This window comes from Manis javanica, chromosome X, assembly GCF_040802235.1.
Source record: "Manis javanica isolate MJ-LG chromosome X, MJ_LKY, whole genome shotgun sequence".
NCBI classification, from domain to species: Eukaryota; Metazoa; Chordata; class Mammalia; order Pholidota; family Manidae; genus Manis; species Manis javanica.
Window position 1 is genome coordinate 15093406 of NC_133174.1, and position 21890 is coordinate 15115295.

Consider the following 21890-nt stretch of genomic DNA (forward strand, 5'->3'; position numbering starts at 1 on the left):
CAACTTTATTTGAGTGATTTCCTTATAGATATGTTTAATACATCTTCTTTGTTGGTATAAGGCCCCTCCTTCATATCATTATAGAGGAATCAATACCAAGTCTTCCAATTTTCTGCCACAGGGTGTGTCCATATTAACAGAGGGTAGTAAATTAACCAGGGCTGAAACACCCTCTGATCTCAGCTGCATTAACCTTCATGGCACAGGCCTGATAGAAAAATCTGCCCATTTATACATAGGCCAAAACTTACACCTGTGCTACCAGTTCATTAGGGCTGTTGGCAAGCTAATCGCAATGTCAATTTCTTTTTATTGAGAGGACTAACAGACAAAAAGTACCAGGCAGTTTGTTCAGGAAGAGTTTTTAGCTAGCTGAAAATAAAATTCTATTGTGATTTTATTTTTTATTTTCTTCATATTGCCTAAGAACTAGCTCTATATAGATACAGTTTGGTAAAAAGCAATACAAAAATAAAAGAGTGAATAGCAATGTAAGTGTCAACCTCACTTCATGATGAGTTAAATCCATCATTGCTGATTCAGAATACTATTTACTACTTTCTGCATATTTCAAATAATAAGAATATAATTCTGTGCACTTGGGCTAACCTAATCTAGACATTTGCATACAGATATAGAAGTATAGTATACTATCATATAGAAGTATTAGTATTTTTGCTTAACCAAAACTCATATTTTGGAATTGACATTAGATTTATAGCTCATCACCATTTTATAAGATCTAATATTTCAATTAAAATTTTGTTCTTTTTATCTGTCATATTATTCAGTTTAGTCTGTTGATTTAGGATTTCAGTCTTGGCACTTAACATAAAATTAAATTTTAATCTATTTTGATAGCATTCATGGTACTGTTTAGGGTAGAGCTGGAAATTGTTAAGGACAAGGAAGAAATAAAATTAATGACCCACATAGGAAAAATTCACAGTCATGTTCTAAAAGACAAGCTTTTCTAACAAAATTTTTATAGCCAGCCAGTGAAACATATAAAATAAATGAGGTTCAGTTTTAATCAATCCTAAATGGAGTGTTTCTACCAAAGTACCACTTATGGGCCCAACCTCTTGGGCTATGTGAGTAATACTATGAGAGAGTAACAATTTTAGAGATCCCATCAATTATAAGAGATTTTTATCTTTAGAATCCTATGGAAGGAAAAAATGCACTTGCTATCATCTTAAATCCCATCCTTAAACTGTTTTTATCAGGTTTCTCCATAAGAAATGTTGCTGATGTATAATGTAATTTTGACATAACCATTTAAACTGAGTTCTCTTGATACATATTTTTACTATTAAGTGAGATACATAGAGTTTAAATACTGAGATTGTTTCGTTAGGGTTCATTTTAAATTATTTACATGCCATTTGAAATTCTTACAATACCAGTTTACATAGTGTTAATTTGGTTCTTATGGCCACAGTATCCTTACATAGGTAGTAGTTCTTAAACACATCTTTGTTTTTAAGCAGTGCAGGTATCACTATAAATCAACTAGGTAACCTGCCAGAAGAAAGCTGTATGGTTAACATTGTCAACTTATACCTACTCTCTTGAGCACTAAAAGCAATTTATGTGCTAAGATGGTTTTCTTGAGATGACACAGTACAGTGAAAATGGGCTAGAGCAGGAGTTAGAAGATCCATGGCCCGTGTCTAGCCCTGTCGTTTATTAGTTGTATGACTTTTAGGCAAGTCATTTAACCTCTCTGAGCCTCAGCATTTTTTTCTGAAAAATAGTAATGAATAAAAATTGCCTTATAAACCTCAAAGAAAGCTTGGCAAGATCAGAAATTATATTGTATGGGAAGAATATTATGACTATTTTAGAACCTCTCTGCCATTTTACCACCCTAACACTTTTCTATATCCTCCTCCTTTACCCTTTCTTCAGAGATGAAAAAGGAAACCTCCCTTGTGAAGACCTCAGAGGACACATGGTGGGCAAGCCAGTACATAAGGGTTCTGAATCGCCAAATTCATTTCTGGATCAGGAATATCGAAAGAGGTTTAATATTGTTGAGGAAGATACTGTCTTGTATTGCTATGAATATGAAAAAGGAAGATCAAGCAGTCAAGGAAGACGAGAAAGCACCCCGACTTATGGTAAGAGTTCTTTTCTTAAATTGACATAACTGCTTATGTCTGGCATGAGAATCTCAATTTCTTTTCATAGGATTTGGGTTATGAAATTACTTGGTAGCTTTTGAATCTTTGTAATTGATCTGTGTCTGTCGTGGGCTTCTAAGCAGAATTTCAACAATATGAGGCATGACATTAAAAATTATTCTAAAGTTACCAAAGATAAACAAGAATATTAGGTAGCATTTTGGTTTATTAATGTTTTATGGCAACCTCTTTGAATCACTTTGTATGCCACCTATTGCAAAATTAGTGTAATTTAAGGGTTTTCCCTTTTTTAAAATATGAATATTTACTGTTAAAATGACTTATTTAAAATAAAATTATCTCCTTATTCCACAGGGATTTAAAAAATCTTTAGACAGACTTTTTTGGAGGAAATCTTACCTCAATTTTTGTATTTTTTAAGAAACTGCAAAATTTGAGTGGAAGTGGATTTTAAATAGGAAGGACATAGTATATTTAAAGCAGAGTTACTGTATCCCTAGGATTCTTAACCCTTGACTCCAGTTTTTCAATGTATGACTGAGAAAGTAACCCAGTCACAAATACTCAAAATTGATATAGTGTGTCTGAATGATTTTCAAATATAGTTGGCTAAAGTTTAAGTATTAAACCCTATGGTTCTTTTGTAGGAATGAATGGATTTAATCGGAAGTCTATACTCCTTCCTTTCCAGTTTCCAAACTAATCATTTTTAGTGAGGAGCTGATGCTTTGGGGAAGGACAGGGTGCTTGCTGATTAGTTCAGACTTGATCAGTGGGAGCTGAGCAGAAGGAAAATTGTTTTTGACATTTTTTTTCTACCTGCTCCCCTTACTTGTCCACCATGGCCATATGCCTCCCTCCTGTACTCCCAAAAGATTTGTCGTCACATACCTTTTTAACACATGACTTATTTCCTTATAGTTCTTTGTAATAATTATGTATGAAAAGTTTTGCCCAAAATAATCCTAAAGAATAGGAACCATACTTATTTTACTTTGTATTATTCTCTATACGTCTGTTTTTCATCGTAAGGATAAATAACTATGTATTTTTTAGAATAGCTCCTCGATTACACTATGGTGGCACTTATTTTGAACTGTCATAATTTGAAGGTATTTGCATCTTTGCTTTTCTCCCCTATTATGTTGTAAATCTCTGTAGTATAGAGGCTTGTACTCTGTAGTATAGAGTGATATTTTTGTTATCACTATCCGTGCCCCATTACATAAGAATTTTATTTTTACTCATTCATTGCACAAATACTTATTGACTACCTATTATTGGATAGGTAGTAATATATATCAACTCTTTTTTTATATCCCAGAATTTGTGGGCTATTTTCTCCTTATGTTGAAGTCATTAAGAATGTTTAAGAGGAAAATATAATCACCAGATGAAGCTGGTTACTGATGGTTTTATTAAAAATATGTTTACTAGGTTCTTACTTGAATGGCTATGAATTTATTCCCTTCAGACTACAGTTAAAGCACCTAGTGCCATCATGTTCTACAAATCATCTCTCCCAATAAAATAAAATACTATTTAAATTTTAGAAAATTTAGATATCTGCAGGTATTTGATATATTTTTGTAAACAACTTAGGAAGAAAAATATATATATATGCTTAAAAGAGGATAAAGAGGTGGAAAAAAGTACTTTAACTTTTGATCCTGAAAGTTTTTTAAAAACATTTTTAAGCCTGAAATAGAATCTGAACTTCAATTAAGATACTTACAGATACTTCAGGGGAAATTCCCTGGTTGTTCCAGGTAGCTAGAAGTTCAGTGTATTTACCTTCTTAAAATCAAATCTTAAATAATAAAACCTGCCTGTCACACACATGAATTTGTGGCCCTAGTTTTCCCAAAGATTAATCCATTTGTTAACTAATTCAGCTAATAGTTGTTGTGTACATAATGTCAGCCAGAAAGTGGGGGATGCAAAGGAGAATAAAACATAAATCCTTCGTGGAAAGCAGTCGTAACCCAGAGGGAAGAAACAAATAAAGAGATACATTGCAGTCACTTTAGGTAAGTAGGGATGTGTGAACAAAGTAATGCAGTAGCCCACAAGCTGAAGTCCCAGAGTCTGCCTGCAAAGTCATGTAAATAGAAGGGAGCTTTAAAATATATTGGTTAACCAACGTTCTCATTTTATATCATGGACCCACTAGTTATTGCTTAGACTCAGTTAAAAGGACAATTATTCACCCTAAGCTATTAGACAAATACAATATGGATAAGACAATGGATAGCCCTTCTAGAAAATAAGTAAACAATACCTGTTGAGCTTTTGTATGTGCCAGGCACTGTTCTAAGCATTTAAAAAGCATTAACTCATTTGATCCTCACGACAACCTTGTAGATACTGGTAGTATCCTTATTTTACAGATGGGTTAAATAGTTTACCTAACTAGTAAGTGGTAGACTTGGGATTAAGTACCCATTGATATTTGTTGACTATGGCAGTGGTACTTGCTAAATAAATGTGATGAAAATAATTTGCAAAATTGTAGGGAAATAATTTCCAAAAATTGCATTATTTCTTCCAAAATCAAGCATTTGATTTCAGGCAAACATAACTTGTTCTAATTTTGTATGTTCTTCTATGTTGTTTTGTATTTACTGGCACTATAATAAACATGCATTTACCTAGACATGGCCCTGACAGACCTTAGGAAGAACTGGCTAAATTGAGGGGTAATATTAGTAACAATGTGTTATGTCTTTTTAAATCAGAGAGCATAACATAGGTTTTACTTTCCTGAAAAGATAAACAAAAATAATTTCTGGAAACACAGAGTAGGGGAAGTAACCTAGATTAGTGGTTACTAGCATTAGCTGTGACATCTGCCATACTTGGTAATCTTATCTTTGAATTAATTACTACAGTGACCTCATTTGTTAAATGAAGATGATAATGTCTGCTTCATAGACTTTTTGTGGGAGTTTAATAACAATGCATTGTAAATTGCCTAGGAAGTGCCCAGTATGTGCTAAGTTGTCATTATTAAATAGAATGTTAATGCTGCTAAGATAATAGATTTTAAGTGTTCTCACCACAAAAAAAGGGAGGCATAACTATGTGAGGTTATGGATGTGTTAAATAGCTTGATTGTGGTAATCTCTACACAGTGTATACATATATCAAATCATCACATTGTACACCTTAAATATATACAATATTTATTGTCAATATATCTCAAGCTGAAAAAACAATGAAAGAACTTAGAGATCTCAACATGTAAATGATAATGTCGGCCATTTAAAATTCTTTGAAGAATAAGATGTGAATAAATAGTTCAATAAAAAAAGAAACTTTAATGTGAAAATAAGAAGAGGGGAAAGAGTAGCATTAAATCACTTTCTTTGGCCTCATCTGCCCATGCTTCAAAGGCAGAAGTTCAAATCTGATGTGATCAGTTGCTTGGCAAATTTTCAGAATGGTAACGTTTCTCATCACCTTTCCCTCTTTGCTGTTCACAGACTTCTTGCCCTTGCTATTCCATCATAGCACATTTCTATACATAGAAACCTACGAAAAGGTAGACACCGTTAGCTGAGTCCCTTGTGGCCATGAGTGGTCATATTTTATAAGAATAGGGAGAAAACATTTTTTGCAGTCATATCACAGTATAGTATTGGTTTGAAGGAATCCAGACTTTCTCTGATTTATTGAAAATCCAAGACCTCACAAAAAGCACATGAATGAATGCAAAGCTGGTATTTTAGAAATGCTTCTCATAAATGTTATTTGTACACATTGTACATTGAGGAAAATTAATTTCTGTAACATAATACCTGAACCAAGAGAAAACCAAATATCATGTCCCTTTCATCCATATGAATAACAAATGGCTTGAAATGACTTATAATAGCATGATGAAGGGCAGTGATGTTGTTTTTTGTCACATTTTAAATGATACATTTAGAAGTTGGTTGGTTGGTAGGTCTCTTATACTTTGGACATTGCCTTTCTCTTTGTTGTACAACCTCATTTTATATTTTGGGCACCTACACTATAATCAATGGCATTATTTAAAACACTTCTTAAAGGATCAAGTATACATACTACATTCACACTTCTTTATTTCCAAATACAAGCCTGCTGTCCTTCCTGTGACTTTTAATATAAATTATCTTCCTTATCAGGTAAAAGTTCAGCTGCCCTTCATCAGCTCTGAGAGAGAGGAAAGAAAATGGGATTCTAACCACAGGAAATTTCTGTGTTCAAATAAAATGTACCACTTTCAAAACAGAACCAACAATAAAAATAGAAATTAGTGAATCAAAAATGCAGAAATATGAGATGTATACAATACTCATAGGAATTCTTATTCCTTTGAACTTAATGCATTTCATAAAGACTGCATGTTGGTTAGCTTCACAAAGTAATTTTGAACATCAAGCTGATAGTGATAAAGGACCATATAATTGATAGAAAAGTAGTTCAGCAAAATTTTGTCATGGAAATAGAAAATAGCCTGTTCCTAATGTAAAAATTAGAGTAATCCTCTAAGGAATCCTCTTCCTTAATTTGTATAATTTTACTGATAGAAATAGCAGAGCATGAGTATGAATTCAGGTGAGACCTGAATTTGGTGTTACAGCTTAGCCTTTTATAACTGATTGACTTCAAACTTGAGCCTTCACCTCACAACGTTTTTGTTTCCTCATCTATAAAATGGGATAACAATACTAGTCACAGTGTTTTTGTGAGGATTAAATGAGATAATGTATGTCACTTATGTTACTTAGCACTGTTCTTGCCTCATAGGAAATGCTCAAGAAATCATGCCTAAAAGACATAATAAATTGCTGTTGCTTGTAAATAACAATGTCCCAAAGATTGTCAAGTGCTGATGGATCAAATTAACACTTCCTTCTCTCCCTGTGGAAGGATTTAGCAAAAGACAAAACAGCTGAAAGTATTCCCTCAGTTTGGTCCCTCTACTTACCCAACAGCCAGCTATTGAATAATGACAAATAAAAAAAATATGAGTCAAGTTTGTCCATTTCTTTCAGTTTGGTTTTGAATAGTAGAAGGAAGAACACTCAGATAGCTAGTAATACTAGAAACTGCCCTGATTCAAGTCTTCTTTTAAGTTCTCGTAGGGGAATCACTAGCTCTTATGCTGGGCAGAAAGGCCTGCTTATAACCTCTCAGCATCAGAATTCTGAAAACAATTCAGACTCCACGCATCTTTAAAGTTTAAAATTAGTTGCTAAAAAGGCAAGGTGGGAAATAATATGTATAATAAATAAAATAGTTGGAGATTCTCAGGAAATGAAACCTGACAAGAACAAAACACTAAGATGAACAAAAAGGAACTTCTAATAAAGTCAGAGTATTAAGGTACGGATAAAGTGGAAAATGATTAGCAAACTAAATTAACAAAGCTGAAACAACTATCAGAGGAAAAAAACGCAACTCTTCAAATGAATTAATCAACAGAAAGATACAAACTAGGTGAAGTAGTGCTTCCCTTGAAGATGAAATGGGAAAGCCAAGAATAGAAACAGTCAAACTCGGTGATTCTCAAATAGGGTCAGTATTGCCCCCCAGGGGACATTTGGCACTTTCTGGGAACATTTGTAGTTGGTAATAACTTGGGGTGGAGGTGTGCCTGGCATCTGTTGGGTAGAGGCTCAGGATGCTACTGAACATCCTACAACAAACAGGATAGCTCCCAACAATAAAGGATGATCCAGCACACAGTGTCAAGAGTGCTGCTGTTGAAAAACCCTAGCTACCTTAAGAAGAATCGACTACAGGCAAATACAATGCAGAAGCAGGTATTAGAGCCCTTGTATGACACACGGCCAGTTACCTTTTTTTTTTGATTCAAAGAATCTGGGAAGTTATTGCCCTGGGAAGATAGACCTACATTTACAAACATTTAACATATTCTCTGGGCAGAAGTAGTCTAAGGTTGAGTTTCTGGGATGACCTACCCTGCTCTCTACTAGAAAACCTGATCATGACATCAACTGGAGCAGGAGGAGAACCATTGTCCCTAGTTGAAATCAGAATGCATTTTCCCCCATGGGAAACATATGTAACAAATGGCAGATAAAATTAGAGTGATTAGTATTAGTTTCCAAATGCCAATGTGGCTTAAAGATCCAGCATTTTCCTAAATATGTTCCTCAGATCACCAGTTCTGAAGGAAAATCTTTGTAAAGGAAAGAGGTTATGTGGTTAAATAAGATTGGGAAGCCCTCATATTATAGTCCCCTCTTGGAGATTAATAAGTGCACATTAGCATATAAGGCTTTGAAGGTCTTGCTTTTTGGGGGTGGTTTACTGTTTCTCAAATGTACTTGTACATTCCATCTTTTTTTAGTTTCAGTCACAAAATACTGATTAACCTTCCAATAGAATTAATGTTTTATGTAATATATTTTGGAAAATACTGAAATAAACTTTTGCAGCTCCTCTTAAAGGCTTATATGCCAATGATAAAATTTCTTTGAGTTTTAGTATCCAAACAGCTGACTTACAGATAAGCATTTGGAAAGTCTCTGTTCTTGAGTTGAAGCCTGCCTCAGAAGATGTCTTATTGAATGCCATCTTCGTTTTTATCTTGCAGAGAAGCCATATTCTGGAGTAAATCTTGTTTGTGACAAAAGTCCAAACTAAAGTAATAAATACCAATGGGGAAGATCAGTGCATGGTGTTTTATACTCCAGGCTTCTTGTAAAATTACTGGTATCACCACAAAACAATTTTCCAGAAATCATGGAGGAAATAGATTCCTGGGGATAGGAAATATCAAGTATTATGTCGAATCTTGTTACAGAAGAGGTGACTAAAAATTGTACACTGATTGCCATTTAAAAGCATACATATGATAACCTAGCATTGTTTTATAAGTAACACATCATGTCAAATCAGTTTATTTTCCATCTTCGTTAAGGCAATGGACAACTTATACCAAGTCAGAGCCACAGTTTATGTTCCAGTCCTCCATCAGTTCTTCACCTAACCCTTAAGAATTTTTTGCAAGAGCTGCAAACTGGCTGGGAGGACACTGAAAACAAAGCAGGAATCATACATGTCATTAAATTATTTTTGAAGAAAAATGAATTGGATTTTTGTGTAATACAATGGTCTTCAATTCATCACTATGGCAATTTGATGTAGTGAAAAAAGCACTGGGAGAGAAAGTTGAAAGTCTGTATTCATGGGCTAACTCCTTATTGGTGAAATCCAAAGAAATTAACTTCGGTGTGTCTGAAGTTTCTCATCTCTACTTTTCTTGCTAGCTTCACTGACTAATATGATGCCAAAGCAAAAAATATGTAAAAGGAATTATAAAGTTATTACAAGATGTTATTTTATTTCAAACGAGTCTTCAGTTGATAGTCTTAATCATTCTTTTTCACTTTTCCTGAGAAAGAGTGACTGTCTTAACATTTGTTAATAAAATCTTCAAGACACTGCTTTACCAAGATTTTTTTTAAAAGAATCACTTTAATTTGTAGTTCTTTAACTTTGAAAATGGGGTATTTTTAGCCAAAAAATATTTATATACCCCTGTCATCTCTCTTTCCCACAACTATATTACTGCTGAGCATGGCAAGGGACAAAAGTATTTTTTCATAGCTCATTTGTTTACCGAGCAGAGCCTTCAGAGGAGGGCCCAGAACTCTTTTGCCACTTAGTATTAAACCATCTGAATCCTTCCCAGTCCTCCCACAACTGTCTAACATAGAAGAATTGTCTGTATGCACAGTGGCAACGTTTCAACTAAGAAAAACCTGTCTTTCCAAGCTCCAGTGTGTATTGAACATTAGTTTTCTCAGTAGAATGTTTACAAAAGGTAATTTGGTTTAAAATATAATGAACCTTGGAATCCAGTGTTAAAAAGTTCCACATAATTTTTGATGCAGTTCAAAATTTTTTCCAACAATTTTTGTTACTCCCCATTTAAAGTTTATATCACTTTTAGAAAGGAATAGGAAAATGCACAAAATGTAGCTTATTCTTTGAAATGAGACTTTGTTTTTGTTCTCTATTAATGAAACTAAAAAGATTTCAAGTTAATAATCTTTGGGTTTATATTTTATTTAATTATTATAAGGCATTAAATCCAATATTTAAATAATCATCACATTGTGATGTTTCAAGCCAATTTTTCCCTGTCCCTTTTTTCCAAAAATGAAAGTTAAAAAATATGACTCTAAAGATCAAAGTAACCATTCTTACTTTATTAGATCCAGATATGTTGCCTTTATCCTTAAAAAATTACTGACTTCCCATTTAATTCAGTTTTATTCCTCTTTAAATGTGTGATTCTTTACCTTAAATAACCTCAGGATGTTTTCCTAGAAATGCAGTCAACTATCTGAAAGTAATTTTTCTGTCTGGTATGTGGGGAGTTTGATGGGCGTATAGCTTAACATTCCTTACTATGCACTCATTTTCATCAAAATACTGGCTAAAATATTCAGAACAGATGTGTGTATGTATATATTATTTTCTCCCCAGACTCAAGAGAAAGCTTTTTTGTGACAATTAGAGGGTATATAAGACTTGAGAACTTTCTCTGCAGTCTTTTTTTTTTCAACTCTTTGGCAATTGTTAAGAGAGAAGATTGCTTCTCAGGTGCTGTTTGTCACCCTGAAACTTAATGATTTTGACATGTTTTGGGGAAAAGTTAAAAATGGGAGGGGCAGATAGTTGAAAAAGGCAGCAATTCAGTAGTTTTCAAGAGATCATGAGTAGCTAAATATTGGAATGTTTCTAGATAAGAAATCGGGAGGCAGGACTTCTACTTCTGACTTGATTACCAAACATCTCTCTAAGGTTCAATTTGTTAGAAATGTGAAGGAGGTTGGTCAGGTTGACATGCTACCTTAGAACAAAGCAAGAGAGGGAGGGAGCGAGGGGAAGTGAGAGGGAATGGAGCAGAAGGTTGACAGGAAGGAAGGAGAAGGAAACAGTGAAAACAGAAACTGAACAGTATAGCCTGGACTCTTTTGGTCCAGCATATGAGGAAGGTCCCTTGTTTACTTTCTTAGCAAGTAATCAGTCAACAAATATTGAGCATTACTATGTTTAAGGCACTACATGCTAAGTGCTGGAGATGGCACACTAAGCAGAGTCATTTCTCTTCCCCCAATGAAATTTACATTCCAGATTCTAGAAGGGGGACAGAATTTAAGCAACTAAGTAAATAAATACTGATTTGACTATAACTGGTATGCTATGAAGAAAAAATACAAGAGAAAATGAGAACAAACACAGAGAAATCTGACCTAAAATTCAGAGGTCAAAGAAAGTATCCCTGAAGAGATGATATTTTTGCTTAGTTCTGAAGGATTTGTCTATGAATTTAGGAAAAGGAGAAAAACCAGAGGGCAGAGTCCCAGGTGCCAGAGGAAGAAAGTGTTTCAAATGGGAGTAATACTCTGTGTCAAATGCTGCAAACAGATCATAAAAGTCAAGAGTTCTGAGAGTTTTCTTTTGAATTTAGAAACATGGAGGCACTATACTAATGACCTTGACAAGAGCAGTTTTGGTGGAGTTACAAGGGCAAGAGCTTAACTGAAGAAGGTTTAAGAGAGAGGAGGTCATATAAGTGAGACCGTACAGAAAGCATTTTTGTCTTTCTGTGTCTGGCTTATTTCACTTCAGTACAGGTTCATCCATGTTGTCACAAATGGCAGGATTTCCTTCTTTTTCTGGCTGAGTAATATTCCATTGTGTATATGTACCACATCTTCTGTAGCCATTCGTCCACTGATGAACACTTAGGTTGTTTTAACATCCTGGCTATTGTGAACAATGCTGCAGTGAACATGGGAGCACAGACATCTGTTCAAGTTATTGATTTCCTTTCCTTTGGCTATATACCCAGAAGTAGGTTTCCCAGGCCATAGGGTAGTTCTATTTTGAATTTTTTGAGGAACCTCCACAATGTTTTCCATTGTATACTTGAAATTTGCCAAGAGTAGCTCTTTCATGTTCTTACCTCATACATAACACAAAAATGGTAACTATGTGAGGTAAAGAAATTATTAACTCGATTGTGGTAATCAGTTCACAGTGTATGTGAGTATTAGATCATCACATTGTATACCTTCAAAATCATGTTGTACACCCTTAATATATAACATTTTTATTTGTCAATCATACCTCAATAAAACTAGAAAAAAAAGAGGAGAGGAACTGGAGACTGAGATTATAAATGAGGCTTTTAGGAGTTTTTCTGTATATGGGAGCAGAGAAATAAAGTGCTAGTCGGATGGCAGTTTGGGGGTGAAGACCATTGTTTTTTATTTTTTTAAGATTGGTGAAGTTACAGCATGGTTTGATTTCAATGGGAATCACTGGGTAGAAAGGGAAAAACTGATGCTGCTGGAGAAAGAAGGGACAGTTCCTCAGGAGATGCCCTTGACTTGGTAAGAGGAACTAGGATAGAGTGAACAACCCGCTAACTTAATATATCCCTCATGGCCAGCATCCTTTCATTCAAGCATTCAGAAGAAATTTAATGAATACCTAACACTGGGTCAGAGTCTTTGCCAGGAACATTCATAACAAAGATATATAAGACCGAAATCCTGCCAAAAAGCAGAAAAACCTATGAACGGACAAATACACCACAATATGATAAGGATCATGTATACCAAATGCAGTAGGAAAGACATAAGGAAGCCCAAGAAAGTAAGCAGTTAACTCTGCCAGAGCTCATGGTAACACTTGTAAGAGCACTAAAATGCTTTATTATCTAAGGAAAAAGTTAATTTTCAAGCTATTCTGTACACTAGTATTAAGGCTCCACAATTTCATATTTAAACAAAGTATTTTGGATCATTTATAAAGCACTCCATCATTGTTAGTATTCTTAAAATTAGATTCAATGTTCCCGTATGTGTTTAATTGCATTATTTAAAAACTACTTGCCATCAATTTCAGAATAAAACAAAAAATCCAGTATTATTTATCTTTCACGTGTACTACATTTGTTAGAATACAGTAAGAAACACAGCACATAGTCCCTGCCTTTATGGAGATCCCAGTTAGAAAGTTCCAAATGTGCAACACGTATGAAAAGCCAAGTAACAAAATAATAGTTTAACTATGAAACACTAGCACAGAGATATCACAGGGCTTATGATAGGGTGTCAAATGAACTCTACAATTAATAGGTGTTTTATGCTGAGAAGAATAAAAAATAAAGAGGAAGTGGTTGGCAAAATTTTTAAATGGGCTCTTTTTTTCTATATTCTTGACTTATTAATTTTCCTCATAAATTGAATTAGTAAATATAAATGTTACTATCTAAGAGACTTCTTAAAATTATCCAGATGATTTTTCAGATTAATTTATTAATTCATGTACATTTACATTGGAATGAGTCAAATACGTTTCATTTAATGCACCTTAAAACATCAGACAAACATGAAAATACTTTGCATTTATTAGTACTAGTACATATTTGATTTAAATCTGGCAATAATGTTTATAGTACTCTTCTACCATTAGCACTACAGCATCAAACCATAAAATTCTTTTTCCATTGGAACATTCTGTCTTATAAAATTAAAATGCTGCCATATACATGCAGTGTCAGACATTTCCAAGCTGTAATCAAAGATCTATATAATTGGAATTAAAAATAATTTAAGTCATGGTCTATTTTTCAATTTGCCAAGGACTGCTGTTCATATAACAATGTTACCTTATATTATTATTTTGTTTTATTAAGTCTGTTTCAATATTTTAACATAATAAAAAATGTATAAAATAAGCAATACTTATAAGCAACATTATTTGCTATAACTAAACAAATAATACAATTTACTTATAAAAACACTTATTTTGATTTGCGTTGCTAAATTCATAGCTTTATGACTAGTAAAAGCAAAAGCTTGATGCTCCAAAAGTAAATTTTAAGACTTTGTATCTCAGCTTCTTGGCTAATTCAATATATTTTCCTTAATTTTGTATTAGTAATAGACTTACTTAGTATTAGTATAGTATTAGTATTAGTAATAGTATACTTACATTTTAAAAAATTACTCCATGAGAAGTCAGTGTTTAAATCTTCTGCAAATTTTTTCCTAATGTTAATGATATAGCCAGACATATCAAAGTCTTTTAATTACATGCCTCAATGGCTTAGCTCTGAGAATCTCAGAGATGACCCTAAATACAATGAATACAATTATGTATTTCATATACTATGTGTGAAGTATGTTTCTTCTTGTTTTTGTGCATATATACTTGGCTCCATACAACCAATCCTTTGAAAGGGATCAAACTAACTTTATACATATATAAAAAATATATATATACATATGAATACACATATGTATATGTACATAGCATGTAGAGCAAGTAAAACAACTGCTTATTTATTGGATTTTTTATTTTTCAAAAGATTTTCTTGATGACACATAGAAGCAGTGTTAGAACTATTAACTACTTCAGTTTCAGTCCCCCTGGTGAAATGGTGTTTAGTTTAAAAAGCAGATTCTAAGGAAGTAAGTTGAGAACTTTTGAAAACAGAGCATTCATAACATTGACAATCTGGAGGACCGTTTCTGCAAAGCAGTTGAATAGACATGACAAAAGCAGACTTTTCCTCAAATCTTTACACCACCCTGGATGGGCAGAATAAATTGACCTGCATCAAGCTCACCCAAATTGCCTCTATAAAAGTGCAGAGATTTCCTTCATGAGGATTTTAGAATCTTAGGTGGTCTCTTACAAAGTCGCTTGTACATTTTAAAAGGAAGTCATTAAATAAACACTATATATTTTGGCTCATTAATAATTTTATCATGTCTAGTTCATCCTCAGTCTTTCAAAGAGCTTAGCAAAACATACTAAGTAAACTGTATCAGCATACATAATACAAAGCCATAAGATTACCCATTTTCCTTAAGAACAGAATTATGCCTCCTAATGGAATTTTTTTAATACATGGGCTGAGCTTAGTAATTGATCATGAAATTTAATCAAATGAGGAAGGAAGTGAAAAGGGTATGTGGTGACCTAGAGGTGTTGGAAGGTGGAAAAATTGGTAGACTGAAGAAGGAATGACGGTTGGACTTGGACTTGGAGTTCCATAGGGGCTATGTTAGAAATAAAGAAGGTAGAAAAAAAAAAGAAATAAAGAAGGTAGTAGCTGGAAAGTGGGATACTGGGAGGAATTACAGATAGCCTTTGCAGATGACAAGATTAAGCATGTGACCACAGGAAAGAATGCAGGAGAGAACCTTAAGAAACTGAGAAGCCAGAATATTGGAGGATGAATATTGAAGTCACCAAGATTTATGGCAGAAGTGGTGTTTGAATGCCTGGGTTTTAACTCTGGTATTACATACTTACCAACTGTGTTTCTTTGGGCAAGTTACATAACCAACCTGACTCAATTTCTTCATCTGATAAAATGAGGGTATATTTCTCATAATAATGAGGATTAAACAATTTAATACTTGTTAAACCTTTACATGTGCATGTGGTATATGTTAAATGATATATAAGTGTTAGCACTATTATCATATTCATCATTATTATTATGATCCAGTTCTGTGTGAGTCTTTGCTTTTCATTCATTCAAAGTGTTTTAAGCAACTGTTCATATGCCAGGCATCATGCCAGGTATCCTTTGTAAACTTTTGTATGATTTTCTTTGGCTATTTTGTCCTTCGGGAATTTCAATTTGATCAAAAATAATATATTGCAGCCTCACCAAAGAGTTATCCTTGATGTCTAATCCATGAGTTCTGGTTGCTAAAGTAAAATAGTGTTCAGTTAGAATACAAACCAGAGGGAAATGAGACAGGCCAAATCCATGATTACTTGAATCTGTAAACTAGACTTGTTTACAGTATCAAAGATATGTTTGAGGTAGACCCAGCTATAGGCCATGAAAGAAAATCCAGCCATATTGCTGTAGCATGTTGGTATCCAAAATATATGGCATTAGAAGTTAGGAGACAGTGAAGATAGGAAGTTAGAATTGTAGTGTTCCAACATGAAACAGGGAGTTAATGTCGTGGCAGGCAGCTTAAACTCAAGGGGCTACCATCTTGGATATCAGCTACCAAGATATAGACAACTGGGCACTGGAGAATAAGACAGAGACTGGATTACTGAAAATGAAGTAAAAGCAGTAAAATAATGATCCTCTTTGTGAAGGACCACACTCCTAAAGTCCGGGGCTCCTAAGAGAGCAAACCTAGGCTATATATAAAAAGCGCCTTAAGTTTGCATTATCACCTGGACAGTTGCCACAGGCAGTTTCACCTTCTGGCTCAAAACACACATATTTTTCATCTACACAAATGCCAGCCATAATTTTGCATATGAGTGAGTGTGTTTTGCAGATTATAGCTAAAAATCAGTGTAAGTTTGAGCGGACATGGGGAAGAAAAACAATGTGATGTGAATTTTGTTCTCTGTGTTTAGGCAAGCTACGACCTATATCTATGCCAGTGGAATATAATTGGGTGGGGGACTATGAAGATCCAAATAAGATGAAGAGAGATAGTAGAAGAGGTAAGTGTTCTAGAATTTCAGTGTAGGCTGGGTTGTTGGAACAAAAAGCAATTTAAATGTTCTATAACTAGGATGTTATGGCTTCAGTGGAAAGCTTTTCTTTCTCTCATTGACTTTATGGTAAGCCCAAATCAGCTCAGACCAATGTTACTATCTTCAGCAGTTATTAAGCCTATATCTTCTCTGAATGCCTTCTAAGAGATTCAGGGTAGATAAGTACAGTGTAAAAAATAAATATCTGATTGTTATTTGAAAGTTATTATTTGGAAAACAAGGTCAGAAGTGTGAAACTGCGTAAAAGTGTAAGTTCAGTGAATAGGAAGAATTTGTGATCAGTTCCAATTGGTCCGCAAAACAACCTTATGACTTGTATTAATACAACCTTAAGAAGAACATTGAAGCACATGGGTATAAGCTAATGGAAACTGGGCCAGTGACTCTAATGAAAACCATATAGAAATGGAAAAAAAATGCTTTGCTTTTTTTTCTCTTCTGTTTGCTGTTCAGGGTTATCTTCTTTCTTGGGGGTGGGCTACACTTGAAGTATCTACCAAAAGTAAGTTTTTATGTTCACTTGTCCTGCTATTGAGGTGAGCAGTAAAGAGAGCAACTGAAAATCTCACTACTAAATGGGATTCGACCAAGAGCGGTTATGATGGACTACTTGCACTTTCTGAAATATATAGCCATAAGGTTGTAGATGAAAAATAAAGCAAAACAAAGCAAAAAATTATTCATAAACCTAAGCTCACTAAGCTTTCTTCATGATATGCTTAACCCATTTGCCTGTTATTTCTAGCCTACCTACAGAATGTATTCCATTACTGCAAAGATCCACAGAACACACAGGGATAAGCAAGCATGAGTATCTGCTTCATTAGTCTTAACACTTGTTTTATGGAGCAAGCATTCCTGAAAATGTTGCTAAATACAGGAACATTGACAGATTCCTTTACATCTATGTATACATTTCATTTTCTAAACTTTGGCTTCTAACCTCATCTGTTTTTTAGAATTAATCTAGAAAAAAACACTTAGCATATGCCATCTCTGAGTTACTGTTTTGGGGCTTCGTGTGATATTGATGTCTTAGGGGAAAAAAGCCTTATGAAGTTCTAAGTGTTGGCTGTCAATTTAAGCAAAGATTTTATGAACTAAGTTTCCTGATTAATGGGTCATAGCGTGGGCTTTCACTTCTTGAAGAATGCTACCTAGCCTGCCATAGGTCAGTATTTGTCATCAAGTGTTAGCAGGATCCACCTGGGAGAGCTTGTTAAAAATTTTATGAGCCAAACACCTGGAACTTCTGATTCAAGTTCCGCAGGTGATTCTGATATGGTTGGTCAAGACATACAATTTGCAGAAATAATCTATAGGCTATTTCTTGTTGCCCTATAATCCCAAATAATTAAGATCCTCTATAGTTTCACTAAATGGATATTTTACAAATTAAATTAAATTACATTTCTGAAATGAAATCTAATAGCACAATTAGGAAAGAATGGTAAATTTGGGGTGTTTACATATTTATATTGGTGTATTTCTCTTTTTATATAGAAAACTCTCTACTCCGATACATGAGCAATGAAAAAATTGCTCAAGAAGAATACATGTTTCAGAGAAACAGCAAAAAAGACACAGGGAAGAAGTCTAAAAAGAAGGGTGATAAGAGTAATAGCCCGACTCACTATTCACTGCTGCCTAGTTTGCAAATGGATGCTCTGAGACAGGATATCATGGGTGCGCCTGTGCCGGAGACCACCCTGTACCATGTAAGTACAATTTCAAAGACTGATATAGCTTTTATTGGCAGACTGGCAAATGACTGTTTTTGGTAAATTCTAGATTATTAATTTTTATCATATTGCCAGATCTTCGCAAAAGATCCTAAATTTAGAGTTAACGCCCCTAAAAAAAACATAATGGCTTATTGATTTGTGCTTCAGTTCATATGTTCAACGAGTTCACATGTTGTAGCAGGTTGGATTTTTAATGAATTAATATGCACAGAATTGATGGAAAATAATTAGGTGATTAACCATCACACTGATAATACACAGTAAATGGATGGCTGTAAAATTCAACATTCATGATAGGATTTTTTAATATATTCATGATTTCATTTTAAAATAAGCATCTAGTATGTAGTAAACTTGGAGTATGATGCTCTAGGTAAAATGGGAAGACATGACCCACCATTATGTGGACAGAAAAACATGCCAAGAGTTCCACTATAGTTTGACTGTTATAATGGGTGGTGGATGAAGTATAGAAGGAGGTCCTTAGCCTTCTGGGGAAGTGAGAAAAGACTTCAGAATGGGGAGCATTTGTATGAAGAGTGAAAAATGAGTAGCATTATTTTTGTGGGAAGGCGTATGGAAGTGCACCACAAATGTGTGAGAACATGGCATGTTCTGAGGTCTTCATGTGGCTCAGAATTATTGGTTCATTAAAAAATTGAAGGAAAGCATGTTAGAGAGGGGAGATTGATGGACCTAGAGAGGTAGGCAGGGTTTGGATCAGGAATTTTTTGATGAAGTATTGAGGCTTCCTCCTGCAGTGATAAGGAGCTAGTGAAGAATTTTGAGCTGGGGACTTGCATGATGAGAATGGACTGTTGGATCTCCGCAGATAGGTGTGAGGCCAAAGGCAGGACCATTAAGCCCAGGCCAGATGGATGATGAGAAACTAGGACAATGGTAGTGTGAAGGCTGAAAATCATGTTAGCCATAACATTCAAGGCACAAAATCAACCCATTTTATGCCATTTTGGTTAAAAGGAAGTTTGTTGTGCCAATAAAACAATAGCTTCTTATTAGGTGCCCTTGAAAAACATGTATTATGTTTTTAAGTGATTTGAACAACAGTGCTTACTGATCAGAGTATCAAAATAAACTTATCTGTCACTGTTGTAGAAGGCATACCACTAGGTATACAAGGTATATAAGATTTAATAATTTACACTTGAGTTGCTTTTCTGAGTAAACCTTTTAAATCATCTATTTATTCTATAGCTCTGTCATACAATGTGTTGAAAAATATTTTTATTTGTGCTGAAATAGGAGTGCACTTAGCACGCCTAGGTGCTCATTCTCTACCCTTCTCTGTCCACACTTACATAATCCCCAAGCCTCTTCCTGTCTAAGAGAGTAGTGCCTACATCAAAACCAACTCCTTTAAATGACAGACAAATCAAATAATTATTTTCTCCCAAGACATTTGCAGTCAGTCTGATTTCAGTATTCTCAGTTGTATGAAGGAGGCCACTTTTGCTATCATTAGTCAGAAATGCTGTCTGAACACTGAGCTCCATCTAGAATCTGGTGCTCCAGTCATCAGTAATAGCCTGAACAAAGAATTAAACATAAGAGACAGCTGGCCTATTGGAAAGGGAAGTTGGTGCTGAGAGGTGAGGCCTGAGAGGGAAGAAGAGGCCACTTCACCCAGAGCGTGTAAACTATGAAAGAGTTCGGATTTATCCTAAGAGGGGTGGTAAGCCATTGGAGGTACATTGAAACACTCGCTCTGTCATGCATGTCTGGATAGCAATATCTGTGCAAGGAAGGGAAACAGAGAGCTAAGTCGTGTGGATGTTTGAGTTACTAAATTATGGAACATAGTAAAAGGTGAGTCAAACTGATAATCAGGAATATCGTGAGCATTGTCTAGGAGTGTAAGTTCACCTTTCTGAAGGGCATTCTTTAGTTATGTGTACCTAGGGTAGCAACTTCATTTCTAGACATTTCAAGAAATAAAACTCTTTTATTATTTGTCCTGAATCTGTAACATGGTATTTCCCAGATAGATGGTATTTATCACAGAGTAAAGAATATTGTTAATCGTGAAGGAAGTTCTCCCACGTAATAACACAGACCCACTAATTCCAGAGTAGGAAGCTGGACGCTTCTTAGTTTAAAAGAAGTTAAATGATTTTTAGCCACAAAATGCATGTTAGATGCCTAAAACCAACATTCAAAAAGAGGGACCATTTATTGGTAGGTTTTTTTGCTAGCCTCTAAGTTCCTTTGAGGACCTTATCTTGCACTTATTTAATACTTACGCAGCAAAATCAAGGAAGTTTCCATATTTGTTAGGTCTTTTGAACCCTATAACAACTGTATTTGCAAGTGACAAAAATCTATCAGAAAGGTTAAGTGATTTACCCAAAGCTGTGTTGCAAAAAGCATAGGAATAAGGACTAGGACCCAAATCACCTACTCCAGTGATCTTTCCGCACTGTACCCTGGTACTCCATGCATTGTGGGCATTTCATACACAAATGAATCTGTGCTTTGTTGTCTAAAATGAATGTGTTTTGAAAAAGTTTGACTTTAAGACATGTGCCCTCATATGTTGATTTTAATGTCTTCAGTACCTGCATTGATTTCTATGCAGATTTCTCTTTTGTTCTGTTGGTGTTTTTTATTAGGTCTAGAGAAACATGCAGAGTTGCAGAGTACAGATAGTTATTCAGCATGATCTTTTGCTGAGACTAGAGTACTTTTTACTATTATATTTTATTGAATTATAGTTGATATACAATATTATACTGGTTTCAAGTATACAACATGGTGACTTGACAGTTAAATGCATTATTGGATGCTCACCCCAGCTAGTTACTGTCAACACAGAAAAATGTTACAGAATTATTGACTATGTTCTCTATACTGCACTTTCATCCCCATGACTAATTTATATTATGATTGAGATTTTGTGCCTCTTTATCCCCTTTACCTATTTCACCCACCTACCCCAACCCCTCCCCCATGGTAACCACCGGTTACTTCTCAGTGTCTATGAGTCTACTTCTGTTTTGTTCATTTGTTATATTTTGTTTTGTTTTTTTAGATTCCACATATTAGTAAAATCGTATGGTATTTGTCTTTCTCTGCCTAGCTTGTTTCATTTAGCATAATACATTCTAGGTCCATCCATGTTGTTGCAAATGACAAGATTTCCTTCATTTTATGGCTAAGTAATATTCCATTTTACATACATGTACCATGTCTCCTTTATCCATTCATCTTTTGGTGGATACTTTGGTTGCTTCCATATCTTGACTTTTCTGAATAATATGATAATAATTATAAGGGTACATATATCTTTTCAGATCAGTGATTTTGTTTTCTCCAGTTATATACCTAGAAATAGAGTTCTGGATTGTATGGTATTTCTATTTTCAGTTTTTTGAGGAACCTCCATACTGCTTTCCACAGTGGC

General features: G+C 34.5%; 1 protein-coding gene across 5 annotated transcripts in view; it reads left to right on the plus strand.

Annotated features, from left to right (window-relative positions):
* The window catches only part of CNKSR2 (connector enhancer of kinase suppressor of Ras 2), a 250220-nt gene that overhangs the window by 155084 nt on the left and 73246 nt on the right, over positions 1 to 21890 (plus strand). For 3 of the 5 annotated variants that reach the window (XM_017659437.3, XM_017659439.3, XM_017659440.3), the window contains 3 exons: positions 1915 to 2126; positions 16581 to 16670; positions 18228 to 18442. In XM_017659437.3, the coding sequence (XP_017514926.1) occupies positions 1915 to 2126; positions 16581 to 16670; positions 18228 to 18442 (517 nt within the window). The remainder of the gene's footprint in view (positions 1 to 1914; positions 2127 to 16580; positions 16671 to 18227; positions 18443 to 21890) is intronic. The other 2 variants (XM_017659438.3, XM_037020529.2) reach the window with 1 other exon arrangement.